The sequence below is a fragment of the Sander lucioperca genome, chromosome 14 (assembly GCF_008315115.2).
Source record: "Sander lucioperca isolate FBNREF2018 chromosome 14, SLUC_FBN_1.2, whole genome shotgun sequence".
Taxonomy (NCBI): Eukaryota; Metazoa; Chordata; class Actinopteri; order Perciformes; family Percidae; genus Sander; species Sander lucioperca.
This window is the reverse complement of record NC_050186.1, coordinates 25,279,352-25,298,145: the sequence shown is the minus strand read 5'-3', so window position 1 is coordinate 25,298,145 and position 18,794 is coordinate 25,279,352. Positions and strand designations below refer to the sequence as shown.

Below are 18,794 nucleotides of genomic sequence, written 5' to 3'. Positions count from 1 at the left end.
TGAAATAATGTAGAACAAGCAGGAATGTTTGGCATGTGAAGCTGTATTGTGTAATGTTGTAGGAGTGCAGATGATAGAATTTCTATCAAATATCAGTCTTAAATCAAAAAATGTTGCCATATTACAGAAAGGTCCTATACTAATTCTCACCTCAACCACAATATAGCACCAGGCCTACTCACCTCTTTAAAAAATCTGCTCTAACTCCACAGCAGGGCTGGCCTGTAATCCCGTATTATCAGTGGACTCTCATCGTGGCAATATGATCCTAATGATTTACACAATTCCATTGTTAAAATCAGTGATTCCAAGCAAACTAATCAAAAACTAACAAAATGAGTCGATAAAGTTTTCGTTTGAGACGTGAGGTTTTTTTTTTCTAATAACAGTAGAACACAGTTCCCTGCAATGAACGTAAGGTCGATCACTGTACAGTATAAGTGAATATGTCTTAATTCTAAATAATGTACCAAATATTATATATATATATATATATATATATATATATATATATATATATATATATATATATATTCAAAGTGAATTGACATTTGTTTGTTTTTTTGTAACCATTGGTGGTTCAGGCTCAACTCTTGCTCCATGTGGGAGGCCTGATTCTCAGCCAAAGCACAGACCTTTTCCACTTCTATCATATCCCAGCAGAAAAATACTGTGTCTCTGTAAGACTGAGGAAGTGGATGTGTATGTATGTGTGTGTGTGTGTGTGTGTGTGTGTGTGTGTGTGTGTGTGTGTGTGTGTGTGTGTGTGTGTGTGTGTGTGTGTGTGTGTGATGGGGTGGGGGCCCAAGGATTTGCAGCAGGACCCATTTCTACAGTCTATGAGCAGGACATATGACTTGTGATTCATCCCTGATATGATTTAAGAAATTTAGAGATTCAGCAATCTTACTGCCAGGGAGCAAGACATTGTTGCAGAGCGTGATTAGATTTCTGTAGTGAAATGTGAAACCAATTCAATAAGATGAACAACAGATATCTAGTGAAAGAAATCCTGCATCAAGGGCAGGGCTCGTTAAAAATGAAGAGAATGTGCAGCTAAGAAAAATGACATGATGTAGGCCTATTAGATACCTTCACGCCTTCTGTTAACTGGTCTCTATGAGTCTTTATCTCACTATGCAGGCCTGTCTGACATTATCACGACCACCAACACTTGCACCCAGTTGACCCTGCTGAGGAGAATGGAGCTGGCCTGCATGTTCAGGCCTGCATCAACACCACACACCGACACTATGGAGCATCAGCCGAAATAAATGAGTCTAACAAAATCAGTACTGGACAGCCGAGTCTACAGAGTCCTAATAATGCAGGATTACGTGTGATCGGTGGCGCACCGCCAGTAAAGGGCATGGTGATGATGATGATGATGATGATGGTGAAACGGCATACACTGATCGTTACTGGACGGTAGATTATGTAGCCTACAGATAATGCGGGTTTTCCTGCATAGCGGCGTTTTAAAGGCAACTTTCTCGTCTTGGATACAATCCGCCATTAATATGCAGCGGAGCTGACAGCAGCTGGATTGAGCTGTGAAGCGCTCCGGTTCAGAAAGGGTGTTTTACGCAATCTCTTATGCTCCATCAGAGGGGTGAGGCACTGCTGAAACCAGGGAATCCCACGGATGGAGAGTGTTAACCTTTACTCACTTCATAACCAATATCTTTACATTAGATTATTAGCTATAATTGGCTAGCCAAGGCGTGAGAAGCAAGTGTCTGCAGTAGTCTATACAAAACAGCAGGCATGTTGCAGCTCCACTGCAGCGCTGATTATTCCTGAAATAAGCGCTGATTAAGGCTAAAAGGGCGTATGTGGGCTTCATTTTCTCCCAGCCTAACTGCATCCTTCTGGAGAATGGTGCCTACGTTCATCAGTGGATTAAACCGCGAGTTAAAATCGGTGTTCACGTCTCCGCGGCATGAAATACAATTGCGCATCGCACCGCAGTAGCCTAGTGAGACAAACCAGCCTCTGCGGGCTATCTACAGCTCCCTCACTACACTGCTGTGGTTTACAATGAGATACAATGGAACACCAAGAGCATCACCTTCACCATCATCATCACCGCCCAGATGCACTAGGTGCCATCCGCACCTTGCAAAAACACACAAACACAACCGCCTGTGAGCACACCGCAGCGCTGCATCTGACCAAATTTACAGCAAAATAAAAGAAATAAGCTTACTTTCGCCGACCACCGCCTTTAATCCGATAGGTGCCATGATGCTGCTGAGTGTTGGACTGAGCGTTCACTCTCTGCTTCCTTCCTTCCTCGCTCTCTCTCTCTCTCTCCCTCCTCTCTATGCTCACTTCTCATCGCTGCGGAGGAGCCTCCATTTGGAAACGTCACTGCGTATCCTTCCGCATCATACCCCCATTGGTGGTGCTGGATCATTGGCTACAACTGCGACTTATTAGCTTAAACTTCTTACTACAGTCGTGTTATTGCTCTTTTGTCCCTGGTAAAGCATCTTCATATCATTCTATTCTATTTTATAGCCTTCTATCCAGGAGCATGCCATTCATTGTCTACTACATGTAAATATATATATCGGCCTATAATAAAGAGCAGATATTTAAATACCACATCACCATACGTCATATGTTGGCCTATAGTTCTGTTATTTTACAACAACAACAAAATAGATAGCTTTAATGGTAAGAGACTGCCGATCTGCAATTATTCTCTTCATTGTCGATTCATGTGGCTGTTGTACTGTGCATGTGATGTCTACAAAGTGCTTATTTTGCCTGAAAACCCAAAGTAAAAATATATATTAGTTTAGTTTACAGCGATATTAAGAGAAAAGCAGAAAATCCGCCCATTTCTTGAAAGTTGAAATTAATATAGAAATGTTGCTTGATATATGGAACTCTTGAAAATAAACTCCTGACAATTATAACTGCAATTGTTGCGGATTAATTTTATGTTAATCAACGAATCTATTCACAAACTGTTCCAGCACTAGTGGCGATTATTGCTGTTACTGTGTATAGTGTATGAAGTATATAGTGAGAGTCAGTGAGAATATGTATTAAAAAAAAAAAAAAAAAAATGAATTTAATTATTTCACACCTATCTGCTCTGTGAGCATTGTTTATTATATATTTATTTAAAAAATGTAGTGACCTAGGCCTATTTGATTTACAGGTTCGCCGCTGTGAAGTAAGGTTTTCTGCAGTGACAGGCCTAGAGCCCCTCTCAATATTAAAGAGCCGAGAAACAAAGTGTCCACAAGAGCGCAGCATGTATCTTTCTGCGGGAAAACGCAAAGACTGGGCATCATGGAAAACGGTTTTTCTCTTAGTGCAAAACCTCTAACAGTAGGCCTTTTGGGCGTTAAGAGTAGTTTTGAAATGAATAAATACAGAATATTAAACTATTTATAAATAAGCCACATTGCAATTAGGGGTGATCTTGTAATATAGTATCCTAGGTTATTCTACATGGATGTTTGTATTTTAAATGTCATATTCGTAAGTTAGGCTATTAGTTGAACGCTAAATAAAGTCGGACTGCACCTAAACCTAACACTTAGATTCACAGTAAATATCAAATACGGTGTGAGACACTACATTAAGCTCCAGGCTCTGGCCACACCCTTGGCAGGGCCGCCTGAACACGTTGAACCAGTGATGACTCCCAGAGGGTGTGTCCTGCCACTGTGAGCCAGACTAGTGTTCACCTCCGCCTGCTTCTCAGCGGACGGGAGTCGTTACCTCGCCGCAGTCCGCCTCCACACTCAGGGGAAAGCGGGAGAGAAGACACGCAGCAGCGCCGGAGCCGTGCGCCTCTCAGAGGGAACGTGATTTACCAACGGATCTGATCGGATATTTGAGACTACTGGAAATACTACTGAAACACATTTTCTCTTTGGGTACAACCTGTAACTAGCTCGGATACTTGAAGGATCTGTGAGGCTCTCCTGTAACCATGGGGGACGTGGTTTCATCTCACCTGGATGAGAGCAGACAGGAGATGATAACAGGTAAGAGAGGAGTGACCGAGCTGCAGCTGAAGGACTGATATATAGAGTTTCCTATACCCTGAAGTTCCTTAAAAGTTATTTTACTCGTATCCAAAACATACATCATATACAGTATATCCAAGACATTTTCAAAAACGTCATTCGTTTATATTTCCTCCAGTGAGGGTACCCTATCTAAAAACTAAAATCATCAAGTCTTAAATTAAAATGTCCAAACAAGGGGCCTTAGAAGTCAGCCAACATTTTTAAACAGTGTCAATTTCAACATAAACATTTTATCTGATTTTCTTTTTCACAGAAAACGCATGCTTATGTGTTTGAGAAACTCTAGATTAAACAAACTGACCTGTCATACTGACCTGCAGAGAAAAAAAACACTGAGACCTTCCTGCATGATTTGTCCAAAAAATAATCCAACTTCTATTTCTTAATATATGTGGTGTTAAAATAAATTGAACTCTGATCCTCTAAGCTTTCCCCGTTTCATTCTAGGACAAAGCTTCTCATTCACATCAGTGCATTGTTGCTCTGCTCTACTTGAACAGTTCCCCTGAATCCCATCTCTGCTGCAGGCCTATTTCTCAGCGATAATAAGTAGGTTCCCCAAAGGGGAGCATGTTTGTAGAAGTTTGGGACTGGTTGCTATTTAAGTCTCCGATTGCTCCAGCCTCCAACTGTGAACTGTGCAGGTCTGTGTCATTACTTCAACAAAGCATGCATGCAGAGGGAAGCAGAGGAACGGTGCAGAAGCTGAAACACTTCATTTAATCTGTAGATGCTTTCTTGAAATTAGAAGACGGTCATTGGTAGAAGTCTTTTGGCAATGCGTCCAAGGTCCAAAACATCTCAGGAAAACGGGAGAAGCCTTGTTTTGATTTTGTAGTTGCTGTTTAGCTCCTCCAGGCTTGTGCTTGCTTTGCAGAAACTGTTGTTTTCGAATCATTTAAGGCTCTTTCAGGGTTATTGTGTTTGTGTGCGTATGCTGGCAGGCACACTGGCACGAGGAAACCACTTCTGGAAACCAAAGATTACGTTCTTGAGGTCCAGACACTCAAGTTTGTTTGTTGTTGCAGTTTCTTGCGAACCCGAAAGAGAAATACTCTCAGAAATAGTTTAAAATAGTAAGAATGACATTGTTAGCAGCTGGCTCTTGTGGTGGTTTACATCTGTTCTGTATGTTTATTACTGAGGCTCTAAAGAGATTGTGAGACTGAGTGTGGTTTTGCTGAAACAATTCAAAAAATACAACAACACACTTCATGATCGTTTACGCCACAAACGACAAATCTGAATATTTACATGCTGCTTTTCTCCGTTTTAAACCATTACATATAGAAAATCTTTGACTTTTGGATTGTTGATCAGACAAAACAAGCCATTCGAAGACTTCACCTTGGGCTGAGGGTAATATTTGTGATTTTTCTCAACATTTTCACAAAATGTGAAAATGAATTATTAAAGCTAGAGTGCGTAGTTTCTGCTTCCCCCATGAGGAATTCTAAGTAATGACAACAAAACTGTCAGCGCAGCTAAATGATACAAGCCTTCTGTGATCGTGCAACACCCCCACCCTTCCTCTACGCAGTTCCTTATTATTATTATTATTATTATTGTTATTATTATTGTTATTATTATTATTATTATTATTATTATTATTATTATTATCTTCACTCGATTTTCTGCGTGCGAAAGTCGACAGACGACACCAGTTTCTGAACATAGCCATACTGAGAAATACAGATCGAGTTGTGTGGAGCTGATAGTCTTAAAAAAAAAAGTTACGCACTAAAGCTTTAATGAAATAATGAATTCATAGATATAGAATACACATTTTTGCAGCCTTATAATGCAATGCCCTTATCTGGCGTCATCCTCACTTAGGCCTCTAACAATTATTACATAATAGTCTAATTGTCAATATTTTTATGTAATCGCGGTTTCTTTGTTTAACCGCAATTAATTGGCAACATTAGCTAAGGTCCTAAGGTATGACTGTTGATGGTAATTGTTGACTTTGTTTGGATATGCCAAATTGTAATTATATAAGTGATTATTGATCAGACTAAAAAAATGTTAAAACTAAAGAGGCGTTCTTTACTTTATAGGCTGTGTGCCAGTGTTATTACATTATCTGGCTCACATAACAGTGATATACCCAAAAGATGTGTCCTGAATTCATTTAAAACTCTAATTTGTTTAATAAAAGTAATAAATAAATTTTTTTTTTTTTAATTTGACTAAAATAGACAATTATATTGTTAATTACAATTATTTCTGAGACAATTAGTTGTACAGAAAAATCTGGAACGGTTACAGCTCTATCCTCACTATATCCTCAGAATGGTGATGGCGCAGGGTGGTGATGGCGCAGTGGATATGACACATACCTTTGGTGTGGGAGATCCGGGTTCAATTCCCACTGTGATACATCAACCAATGTGCCCCTGAGCAAGACACTTAACCCATAGTTGCTCCAGAGGTGTGCGACCTCTGATATATATAGCAATTGTAAGTCGCTTTGGATAAAAGCGTCAGCTAAATGACATAGAATGGAATGAATGGAATGAATGAGCTGAAAAGAGCTGTAAACCAAAGGTGTCGAGCATGAAAGTTTACTTTTGACCCTGGGAACAGTGTGTGACAAAATAATCTCATCTCAAAAGGTCCACTTAGTAGCTTATCGGGAGTTTAAAACTGCCTCTCATATTTTTCATCAGTGTTTGGAGCTGGCTCAGGTGACAAAAGTTGGTCTATTTGGAAAATCTATTCATCATTCAACAGCCGAACAACTGTATACAGAGCCACCGTCGTTTCAAGTTTTCAGCAATAGATTACCCAAAATAGTGCAAGTGCAGTTTTCTGCTTATAAGTCTGGCTGAGAAAAAGATACAAGTGAAGAGATGAGTCAGAAGAGGAGGGGGAGGAGAACATAATGAGTGAAGCTGCAGAAGTAAAGCAGGTAGAAACATGTCACAAAATGAATAAGATCAAACTGTTGTTTGGCTCTCACACCCCCTCTTTCTGTTATCTCTATCCATCTACCTGTAGATCTTTTGATCTCTTTTTTGCATGTATGATTTAATATATCAACAGCATAACAAATGGCATGCCCTTTAAAGAGTACTTTGACCTGTATGGCCATTACCATTGAAAAAGCTCATGGTGCATGTGAGTGTGTGGAAGACAGGAGTGAGTGAGTGAAGAATACTCAGCATTTCTGCATTGGGAGTCTTGTTGTGAGTGTGTACCTCCCAACAAGGTTATTTCCTCAGCTGCGCTGCCCAAGCACATTCTCAAATGATCTCTCCTCCCTCATGCGACAACACAACACAGACACAGTGTGCACTTTATAGACAAGGTTGTGTGCTTGCTTGTCTACAGGCTAAGTAAACTCACCCATAAGGAAGATCTTGATGTTTTTCAAATATGCGTCACAGAACGAGACTGTGACTTTTAAATAAAAGTAAAGGCAGGGAATGAATGACGCTGACAGCTTATGTCAACATCTCAGACATCCTTAAAGCATTTTACTTTGACCTGACCCTTTAAAGTTGTTTGGCTAAAATCTTACTTTGTGAAACACTCCTCACAGCTGCTTCAATACAAACTGATCTCAGTTTTTCTGTCAGATGTGAAGCAGTTTATGCAGTTGGGCAACAGAGGTATACAGTATTCAAGTGAAACTGTCATACCGTCAAAAAGAGTCCAGCCCCTCTTCTGGAGTTTGGTTCCAGACCCACTGCTACGAGTAAAGGTGAGCCCAACTATGTCTAGTTGGTACCGATCCACCTCCCGTACCTCTGCCAGGGGTCAGCACGCCTAGGTCCTCGCCTCTGCCTGCTACCCAGCTGACTTCAACGCTCAAGTGGACAATGATGGGGAAACCTCGGCCTGCCCGCTCTGAACCCTAGTGGGGCTTTGTTATTGGACTTTTATGCTAGTCATGGATTGGCCACGACAAACACCATGTTTGAGCAAAGGATGATTTACTGATACTACGTACCAGAACATCTTAGGCCAAAGATTGGTCATCAGATCTGCAGCCGTACGTCTTGACCACTTGGGTCCAGAAAGGAGCAGATCTGTCCACTGATCACCACCTGGTGGAGAGTTGGATCAGATGGGCAAGAAAACTGTCGGAAAGACCTGGTAAACTCAAATGTGTAGTGAGAATGAACTGGGGACGTCTGGCTGAGGCCCCTGTCCGTGAGGTTTTCAACTCCAAATTCCGAAAGAATTTCTTATGCTTGTTGTGGCGGCAACCTGAGAAGGAGGCCATCAAGCTGAAGGAGGAGGCTTTTTGGGCTTGGTTGGCTCAGGGGTCTCCTGAAGCAGCAGACAGGTACCGGGAGGCTAGAAGGGCTATGGCTTCTGTGGTCGCTGAAGCAAAAACCTGGGTGTGGGAGGAGTTCTCATCAAGAAAAAAGCAGGGCTTGGTTCAGGGAGGGGAGGAGAACGGCTGACCTGACTGGGAATATTGTCCAGCGGTGGAAAGAGCACTTTGAGGTATTCCGGATCTCAACAAAAACATCCTCTATGGAGGAGGCAGAGTTTAAAGACTCAGGGAAAGCCTCACCCATATACCTGGCAGAGGTCTCTTAGGTAGTTTAGAAGGTCCTCAGTGTTGGCTCCCAATTTATTTTATTTATTTTTTTAAAGGGGGGACTGGAGGGGTCATGGGAGTTTGTTCATCCAGTCTACATGTGTTTTGTAGACTTGGGAGAAAGCATACGACCATGTGCCGTAGGGAGTCTTGTGGGAGATAGCGGGGCCGTTGCTACAAGCCATCTGGCCGTAACCTCCGTATTGTCGGCAGGACGTCAAACATGTTCTCAGTTGGCATTTGCTAGGCTCTGCCTAGGTTGCAAAATGTAGATAAATATATATATATATATATTTTTTATTGGCCTTTTTACTGAGCATCAACCTCGTGTTTACACATGCATTGTTTGAATAAAATAGACCTGAAACGTAAATAAACGCTTCAGGTCCTGTTTACACCCATGAGACGGGGCTAAGACGTAAGCCTCCAACAAGCCGTTGCAGACAACTGCATAGATTGAAATGAGAGCCAATCGGTTGCATGAGACATGCGAGTAAAAATCTGTCTAAAAATGCTTGTGGTCGAGACACCAGGTTATCTTTTCCAGATCTGTTAGGCTGTGTTACAGTTAATTCATTCACATAACAAATTAGGGCACCATCTTATTGATGGGGTGTCTGAAGTCTCAGTTTGACTTGTGGGTGATTTATGATGTGGTCTTTCTTACCAATTCCACATTTTCAAGAGCCCAAAAGGCTTCCCATGTATAATTATCCAGTCTGCTGACTTTGGCACAGCAAGACAACCAGTGGAAAGTACCGACTCTCTGCACATTTGGAATGGAAGCCCCTTTAGCCAGCACTTATCTTGTGGTAAGTCAATTTACACTGGATAGAGAGAGTTTCTATCAAACACGTCCACAATAAAAAAATAAAAAAAAGAGTGACAAAATTAAGAGAAAAGTTGGCATAAGATCAATATCTTGTGCAAACAAGATAACAACAAACATGTTTTGGGAATTCAGGGGCTCCGTAGACAAAATATCCGTATTAAACAGTTAATGAGTGAACCAGAATAGATGATAAGACATTCCTTAACAGTAGGGCTTTTTTAAATACGAATGCAGATACGGCACCTGGTTTTCGGAATCGATACTAAAACAATCCTTTTTTTCGATTTACATTTGATTTACCGCTAGCATTTATCATTCACCAAAAGAAGCCAAACTTCTCAAATGTTAAATGTTGTCTAAACGCCAGTAGACGCACGAGAACCTGAAAAGTTGAAAAGCTAAATGCCAGGAAAAAATATATATCAGGAAATATCTGATCAAAGAATAAAAAAAACCAAGATTACAAATCTGACTAGATATTCAAAGCCAACTTTCAGTAGGCAATCTGACAGTATAAAATACACGGTTCTACAGAGATATTTTGTTCTGTATCAAAAGAGTATCAAGGTTCAATAGCTAGCCCTACAGAACTATGGATTTAAGAGTCTTTGTTTTAGCTGTCTCCCAATCTTCCTTTATGTTTCCTCTAACCTGCCCACCCATCTCATCCTGGTATGACAGTGTTTTAATAAGTTTGTGTGTCCCTGTCCTCTGTCTCCACTACGTTCTCTCCCTGTCTATCCTGTCCTGTCAGCTTTCCTTCCTGCTCTCCCACTACATGCCGGCTCTCTCCTTCCTGTGTTGTCCCTTCCATAAACAGATAATAGTCAACACTGTCTGCTGCTGACTCGGCCAAAAATGCTGATCGTCTCGCAAACTGACTCTTTTTTTCAGCACAGGAATGTGGGAAAAGCTCATGTTCCCACCAGCAGGTTCTTGGACTCTTTATTAGGATGCGGTGACATGGAGGAAAGTCAAGCTCTGGAAAGCATCTATGCAATAGAAGGAAAACATTGATTTAAAAGCATTGCAACCTGTAGGGAGACTCTACACTTGTCACTCTAAACTAGGGCTGCAACTAACAATTATTTTCATCATCGATGGATCACTTAGCCTATAAAACGTCTGAAAATACTGAAAAATACTGGCCACAACTTCCGAGGTGACGTCTTCAAACTACTTGATTTGTCTGACCAACAGTCCACAATAGAGGATGGATACCCGAACCAAGCCCGGTGATTGACTAATCGGTCGTTTTGGTCTTAGTCAACTAAGATTTCTTTAGTCGATTAGTCATGTTTTATGCTTTTTTCATGCTGAATGACTTATTTCCAAGAAACGTACGAGCACATCTCTGGTAAACACAAGAAATAAAGTGGTGCTTTTGCATGACTCTTTGCAGAGAAACATGCAGATTACAGATCTGTCGATTAAATCAACTAATCGATTAGTCGATACAATTGAATGAGTGTTAGTCGACTACGAATTCCTTCATTCGAGCACATCTATGCAAAAGCCAACCAAAAGTTTTACTGATGACAGAACTGTACAAGACAGCTGTTATAAAGTGAACAGTGCTGATAATACATGTTAGGTATCTCTTTGTCGAGTGCTGAACAAGAGTCACTATGTTTTCTTGCCCACTTTAAATTTTACTGTGTGGCACTTTCCATAAAGAGCTGATAGTGGCAATGAAGGTTGTGGCCTTCGCAGGAGAATTGCAAGACTTTGTCAAGTCTTTCTTGTTGAAAATGAACTGAAGTGCTTGATCTGTTCTCCAATGACTTGTGATGTTTGAACCTAAATTAACTTCTTTTCACTTTTTCACATTTGTGTGATAAGTTTGTGTGGTATGGATGTTTCCTGATGTCTGTCTGTGTGTCCTCCTGCAGCTCGAACCAGAGATGTGATGAAGGAGTTCAGTGATGTGTTTGAGCAGCAGTACTCAGTCGCTCTCTTTAACAGCGTTCGCTTTGAGATAGAAGGAGGAGGAGGAACGCAGTCACAGCTGCTTCACAGGAAGGCAAGTGCATTTTAGCAGTTATAAAATACAAACTATTGTACGTAACTATGTGGCTTCCACCTGTTTCTGGATTTTAATATTTGTCATTTTCGGAACATATAACATGCATCTTGCTGTTAGTTTTTAACCCTGGTGTAATTTGCAAATTGAGTAAACAAGACATGTGGTTCTAATTATCAAAATTTGCTACTCAGCATTATTATTTAACTAACAAGATGTATAAGATGAACAGATTCACACCATTGTTTGTAGCTAAACTATTTATGCATAACACAAACTTGCATCCATGTAAGCTTTTTTAGGCAAACAGAGCTCGATGTTATACGTGAGGCATGAATCAACTCATTCTTGGGGTCTATGTACCAGTACATTACCTAACAAGCGAGGCCTCTGCTTTGCCACTTCTTGAATTGCTCTCATCTTTTTGGTTACTGAATGTACTGAAGGTCCCACTTTTGTTCACATTTTCAATCACTGAAGGGGAAGTGGAGCGCATTTCACACATGAACAGAGATGCTGTTTGGAATGCTATAATGGCAGTTCATCTACTCTCTTCACTATGTGGAGGACAGCTGCTTGTGTGTGCTGATGACATAAGTGCAAAATTATGCATATGTGAATTAGCCCTTTGCAAACACAGACATGCACACACACACAAGAAACTCTAGGGCTCCTTTTTTCTAATCTGCTTATTTATCCATGTTGACTTTTATGATGTAAAAATATAGAACTAAACATATCCTATAATATGCAATAGTACAAAAATCTCTCTGAAATTTGTATTAGAAATATACAATTTGCACCATTAACAGTGTAGTTTTACCTCTTGCTTTTTACTTATTTACTGTAGAGGGATGCATTATCAGCACCTAATTTGCATGTTCTCCCTATTTTCAAGTTTTTTTGTTTTTAACTGAAAGCACTGAGCTGATCAAACATTTCTGTAATCACTGTGCCCTAACAGCAAAAAACATACTTCTGGGTGCATAAGTACAGTCAGTAAAATCCAAATGAAATAAAGTTTAAACTGATTGCATCCTTACAATAATCTCAATGTTTTAAGTGAAAATAAAAATCGAAACAGTAAAGCTGTATTATTTTACTTACATTAGCCTGTGGTCTAACTCAGAGGTTCCCATCCTTTTTGGTCTGAGGTACCTAACCCCCATAGCCCTGGTCAGATAAACTTGCGTACCCCGTCATCAATTCACAATATACACTCACCTAAAGGATTATTAGGAACACCTGTAAGATTTCTCGTTAATGCAATTATCTAATCAACCAATCACATGGCAGCTGCTTCAATGCATTTAGGGGTGTCGTCCAGGTCTAGACAATCCCCTGAACTCCAAACTGAATGTCAGAATGGGAACGAAAGGTGATCTAAGCCACTTTGAGCGTGGCATGGTTGTTGGTGCCAGACGGGTTGGTTTGAGTATTTCCCAATCTGCTCAGTTACTGGGATTTTCACGCACAACCATTTCTAGGGTTTACAAAGAATGGTCTGAAAAAGGAAAAATATCCAGTATGCTGCAGTCCTGGGGGCGAAAATGCCTTGTTGATGCTAGAGGTCAGAGGAGAATGGGCCGACCGATTCAAGCTGATAGAAGATCAACTCTGACTCAAATAACCACTTGTTACAACCGAGGTATGCAGCAAAGCATTTATGAAGCCACAACACACACAACCTTGAGGCGGATGGGCTACACCAGCAGAAGACCCCACCGGGTACCACTCATCTCCACTAAAAATAGGAAAATGAGTCTCGATTACTGTTGAGACATTCAGATGGTAGAGTCAGATTTTGGCGTAAACAAAATGAGAACATGGATCCGTCATGCCTTGTTATCACTGGGCAGGCTGGTGGTGATGTAATGGTGTGGGGAATCCATTTCGCCTTCAGAACTGCCTTAATTCTTTGTGTCATTGATTCAACAAGGTGCTGGAAGCATTCTCTAGAAATGTTGGCCCATATTGATAGGATAGGGTCAAACACGGTATTAGTATGGTGTTCCTAATAATCCTTTAGGTGAGTGTATGTTCCAAATGTATAACACTATTCATTATTTAAAAGTGGATATTGTTAATTATTTCATAAAATTGCACTGTTAATATTAAGGTTGGTTTGGTCAGCAATCCTACTACTACTAGCCTTCTAGGCTACTACTACTTGGAGTGAAGCTGAATGCTTCAACCATATATCCAATAACGTTACTTTAAGCCATTACTTTTAGCTATAACGATTTCAACTTTTAGCTATTTTAACCGTTTCTACATTACTTTTATCTTTTAGATAATCATTTAGACCAGAGATCTTCAACAGGGGGCTGGGACCCCTAGGGGGTCCTCAGAGTTACTGCAGGTGGGCCACCAAATTATTATAAATCATCATAAATCAAAAATCCACCTATTTGTGAAAAAGCCCCACTGATGAAAGACTTACTGGCCGATAGGTAAGGTAGTCACTAAGGTAGCCATCCGCAGATACAGTTAATCCTAAGGACTCTGACTCTGCCACATGTGTGTTTAACATTAAAACACAATTTATAAAATCATACCAACAATTATTATTTTAATAGCTTAGTATTCTATGCACCAAAAAGGTATGTATAAAGGCGTAAGGCCGCCTTACACATTTTTGTAGGCTTAGTTTAATATGCAACTTTTTTTTAATATGTAGTAGGGGGTCCCTGCTCCATCTCTTTCAGTTAAGGGGTGTCCTTGGCTTAAAAAAACATTGGAGACCCCTGATTTAGACTGTTTAGTCATTACTCTCAACTAGTTATTTCTACCATTTATTCATTACTTTTAGCTAAACTTCTGTGCTCGCTTGCTAACTAGTTTTCACACTCTTACATAACTGCAACCTGTAGTGTACAGGTCTTACGGTTGACTTCGGGTTAATATATTCTTCCAATCAAATCATAATTTCAATTTTTTCTAATTAGTTCAGCTATGCTACGGTCTTTCCACGTATCCCCTGGGAACTGCAGGCATAGGGAATACAACTCACACAATATTGTAAAGGATCATCACTTTCTTTCTGCTCTGCCCCGACATAGGAACAAGTGACCCCGTCACACATGCACACAAAATCTACAGATAAGTTAACAGCTTCCAACAGACAAACAGCTGCAAATCTGTTCTCTAACACAAGAACCCTGTTTTAGCTCTGCCACTTCCGCCTGTCTCCTTCGTTCTTTCCTTCCTCTTTGAGCGGCCTCAGTTACAGTATTATTTGATCTAAGACAGGAAATCTGAAAAAAAACAAAGTGGGTGGTGTGTATCCTTCAGTAGTTCAGGGAGATTTTTTTTTTTTTTTTTTTATTGTTAGAGTAATGAAATCTCATTTTAATGAAAGATCTCCATTAATACAAATTCTACATGCATAATTTTTGTATCACAAGATGCAATGATACGTAAAATATCACAATGCATTATGCTTTAGCGCTAAGTCGTGTCTCTGGGATTTTTCAGGACCCTCTGGCAGGCCGGTCCATCTTTTCAGGGAGTTTGTTTCAGTATCTGGAGGAGAATCGGAAGTGGAGGAGTCGCTTTGTGTCTGTGCCAAACAGCTACACCATCAGCCTCTATGAGAGCAAAACAGTAAGTGCACTTCTTACTCGACTAAATGGTTGTCCGATTTGGTGATTTGAGTATTTGTGTTACAACGGCTTGGTGCGTTTGCCATTTCTCCAACAGGCACACGATCGGGGCCTTCACCCAAAAGTAACAATCAACTGCGCTGGGTATAAGGCCCTCACCTCCATGGAGGAATACACCGAGCTAATAAATACCAGCCTGCCAGGTAGGAAAAGGACAGGCAAAGATAATAACGAATACATACTGTAAATATGACAATATATAACAAATAAAAAACACGGCTAAAAATAGCTGACATAGTGTAGTCTGACTGCACTTGTTTTACTTTTACATAAGTTGACTTTTTGGCTAGGCATTATCAATATTAATATATATTGTTTTGAAAAACCCATCCAAATAAATGATTTCAAGTAAACTGGAATTAAAAATGAACAAAAGGAATACTTGTTTTATCCAAGTGTCACCTTATTAAATGCATTACAACGGGACAAGAGTCAAGACTGAAAGTGGGCAAAATCTGCCATTGTTTCATTTCCATTTTTTTTTTTAAATAAGATATTTTACATAACTCCTTTTTATATATTTAGTCCCCAATGCACCTGTTTTTTTATAATTGTTTTTGCATTTTCCTTATCTGTCTGTAAAGCGCTTCCTATGTCTTATAGTTTCTCATTTCGTTCTGTTATGTGACCTGTTGTAGGTATCAAGGCCAAAGCGAGCAGTACTCCGTTTATCAAGTGTGCGTCCCAGTTCCCTCTCATCCTGTGGCACCCGTACGCCCGCCACCACTACTTCTGTGTGATGACAGAGAAGGAGCAGAACAAGTGGCACGCAGTGCTGCAGGACTGCGTCAGACACCGTAACAATGGTAACAATACACAAACAAACACACAATGACTTCCCTTCTACTAAGTGGAACAGTAATACTACTAAGAAAGGTGCCTTGGCAGTGTTAAATTACTGGAATTCTGATTATTAATTGAAAACTGTGATAAGCACAGGAGATGATAAATTGCTAAATTCAGTTGTCCAGAGCTTACAGTACATGTAGCCTACATTATTTGAATGGCAGCAGCGCCTCTCTCTGCCTCTCTGCCTTTGTCGGCGGTTCAGAAGAGGGTGTGTGTGTGTGTCACAGTGTGAAGCCTGTACATGCCATTTGAGTGAGCTGGATGATCTTTGAATGTGAGATGCTGCAGGAATGATCTTTCTTTTTTGAATTAGTCTTGGTTACAGCGTGACATGTTGTTGTCGTTGGATCAGAGCACCAAATGTTACAGATTTTACAGCCCAGACAGACACTCTGCATCACTCAAATAGAGGGCAGGGACTTCATTTACTCAGCTGAAGAGATAACCAGACTTAGGCTATATTTGAGGCTATACGATTTTTTTGTTTCTCCTCTGATCATATTTAGTGAGAAGCTTTTTTTTTTTTAATCAGCCGTTTCTGCTGTTTGCTGTTAATGCAAACTCTACTCTCTATTTGTTTCAGAAAAAAATAAAAAATGGTATTTTGGAGGATACTGCGGTGCGTTTTGCATTTGGTGGAGGATGTTTGTTTTATTAGGGTGGAGAACTAGTCTTGATCTGTTATTATTGAGGTTTCTTTTTGTGATGCCATGACTCATGTGTCATTGTTTTACGACAGACAGCAGAGACATGCCTGAGGATGTGCAAACATAATGTCATCCATTTTTTGGTCACACTGTCGTCATACTGCATCTCTCGGCTGGGCACAACAACTTAGAGCGGCTTTTTGTAAAATACTTTAAAGTGATATGATTGGCCTGCTTCCAAACCTTGTGTGTCACATGGCATGTTGACTGAAAATTATTACCAAGCTGAAATTGGCATGTGTATTTAAATTTAGCAGTACAATGTAGTCCATTAGCTGCCTTCATATGAGGAGAGTCAAGTTTCAAATTTTGTGGTTTTGTGCGTGATTGCATGCATGCATGCGTGTGTGCGTGTGTGCGTGTCTCTGTGTCCTCATTCATTGTGCTATACTTAGAGTTAAGACAGAAAGAATCAGAATGAGCAAGAACCGTGGGAAAGTTGAGATAAAGATACAAAACTACAGAGATTCAATAACAAACAAACTGCTGCAGTGAACAGGATCAGGCTTGTTTGGATCCTGCTGGCTGCAAAGGCAGGTGTTGTTGACAGAGACTGTAGATCAAACATAGATTATTCATAAAGGTCCTCATACAAATTATGAACTTATGATCATATCTATGAAGTATTTATTTACAAACAGCCTACAGGTAAAGCTAAAACATTACTGGCTATATTCATTTTCCAGTTTTTCCTATTACAGGGATCTTCAAATCTAAGATACATATATGTATTACATATTATTATTAGGGCTGAACGAATAATCGCATTTGCAATAATATCGCGATATGTTAAAATGTGATTTCCTAATCGCGAAGGCAGCGATTTGGTCATGTGACTCGCGAGAGCAAAGCAGTCTGCACTCAAGGGGGTAAGCTTCGCTTCAGAGCTCGAACCTCCTATGGCGCCATTTTGATGCTACAAAGCGATCACCCCCCGTTAGCATTTCATTGACTGCCATTCATTTTGACGTCATTTTGACAGCGAATAACTTTACATCTGAAGCGTTTAAAGACTCTATTTGTCCATTGTTTATTTCTAAAGAAACACGACAATACAAAAAAGGCTCCATTACCTTGTACCTCACGTTATGGCTCCGTAGCAGACGTTTTTGTAAAAATATGCTAACGATTGTGTCATAACCACGCGACTTACTGTCGCATAGTAGAGGAATTACCGTATAGTACAGGAGAAGCTCGCAGGCAGTTTCGACTTACACTAGCTGTTTAAGTTTAATTACTAATGTTAACTAGCATTTTAGTTAGCAATAATTAGCCTGTGCCTATGTTATCTCCTTAGATATACCTACGCTCTCCGTCTTTGCAAAATTGGGAATGATTGAGATTTCTCTTGGCACAGCTACCAGAAGACTTCCAACTTTCAGACACGTTGCTCACGGCACATTTATGTCGTCTCTCTCAGTTGGAGGCTGCGCAGTAACGCTCAGCACTCACCGGAAAAGTGCTTCTAATATCCTTCACTGGTCTCCGTCCAGAGCAACGGGATCTGTTGGTCCATTCTTATATACTGTCTATGTCTGCACTCCGCAGAGAAAGCATCAACTTGGCACGCTAACGCTACGCTGTACCTTGACCTGTTGTACAATGGCCTCAGGCTCGACAGAAACATAAGTACCAAATAGGAACAGTATGTCACTTGTGTGGGACTATTTTGGTTTAAAAAGTGAGTTTAAAAATGCGCAGCTTCAGGTATTGTGCAAAACCTGTTTTGCTAATGTTGCTACCTCACGGGGGTAACACTACGAACCTGTATCAGCACTTTAAAAAAAAAAAAAAAAAAACACAAAGCCATCTACGACAGTTGCATGGTTTAAATGCCGAACACTAGTTTGTCAAGTAAGCAGGACAAGGAAATTACTCAAGCAGTAACGGAGTTTATCGCCAAAGACATGATGCCGGTCACCAAGCCTGGCTTCACGACTACACAGAGCGTCTGTTTAGCACCGGAGGGAATACAGTGACTTGCACTCGCTCGTCATCAAAACCAGCAAAAGTGGATATGCTGGTTTTCCTAGCAAAAAAACCTGTCAGCTACTGAGAACCATACAGTAATAATAATAATAATAATAATAATAATAATAATA

At 40.3% G+C, this 18,794-nt stretch overlaps 2 protein-coding genes across 4 annotated transcripts in view; one reads left to right on the top strand and one right to left on the bottom strand.

Moving 5' to 3' along the window:
• The window catches only part of stxbp1a (syntaxin binding protein 1a), a 39,073-nt gene extending 36,583 nt beyond the window's left edge, over positions 1-2,490 (bottom strand). For both annotated transcript variants that reach the window (XM_031277553.2, XM_031277554.2), the window contains exon 1: positions 2,210-2,490. In XM_031277553.2, the coding sequence (XP_031133413.1) occupies positions 2,210-2,246 (37 nt within the window). In that variant the 5' untranslated portion in view covers positions 2,247-2,490. The remainder of the gene's footprint in view (positions 1-2,209) is intronic.
• Positions 2,491-3,687: 1,197 nt separating this feature from the next.
• niban2a (niban apoptosis regulator 2a) overlaps positions 3,688-18,794 on the top strand; it is a 42,388-nt gene continuing 27,281 nt past the window's right edge. The window contains exons 1-6 of one of the 2 annotated variants that reach the window (XM_035991651.1): positions 3,688-3,815; positions 3,862-4,013; positions 11,341-11,471; positions 14,949-15,077; positions 15,174-15,279; positions 15,775-15,942. In XM_035991651.1, the coding sequence (XP_035847544.1) occupies positions 3,959-4,013; positions 11,341-11,471; positions 14,949-15,077; positions 15,174-15,279; positions 15,775-15,942 (589 nt within the window). In that variant the 5' untranslated portion in view covers positions 3,688-3,815; positions 3,862-3,958. Of the gene's footprint in view, positions 4,014-11,340; positions 11,472-14,948; positions 15,078-15,173; positions 15,280-15,774; positions 15,943-18,794 lie in introns of both variants that reach the window. The other variant, XM_031277552.2, reaches the window with a different exon arrangement.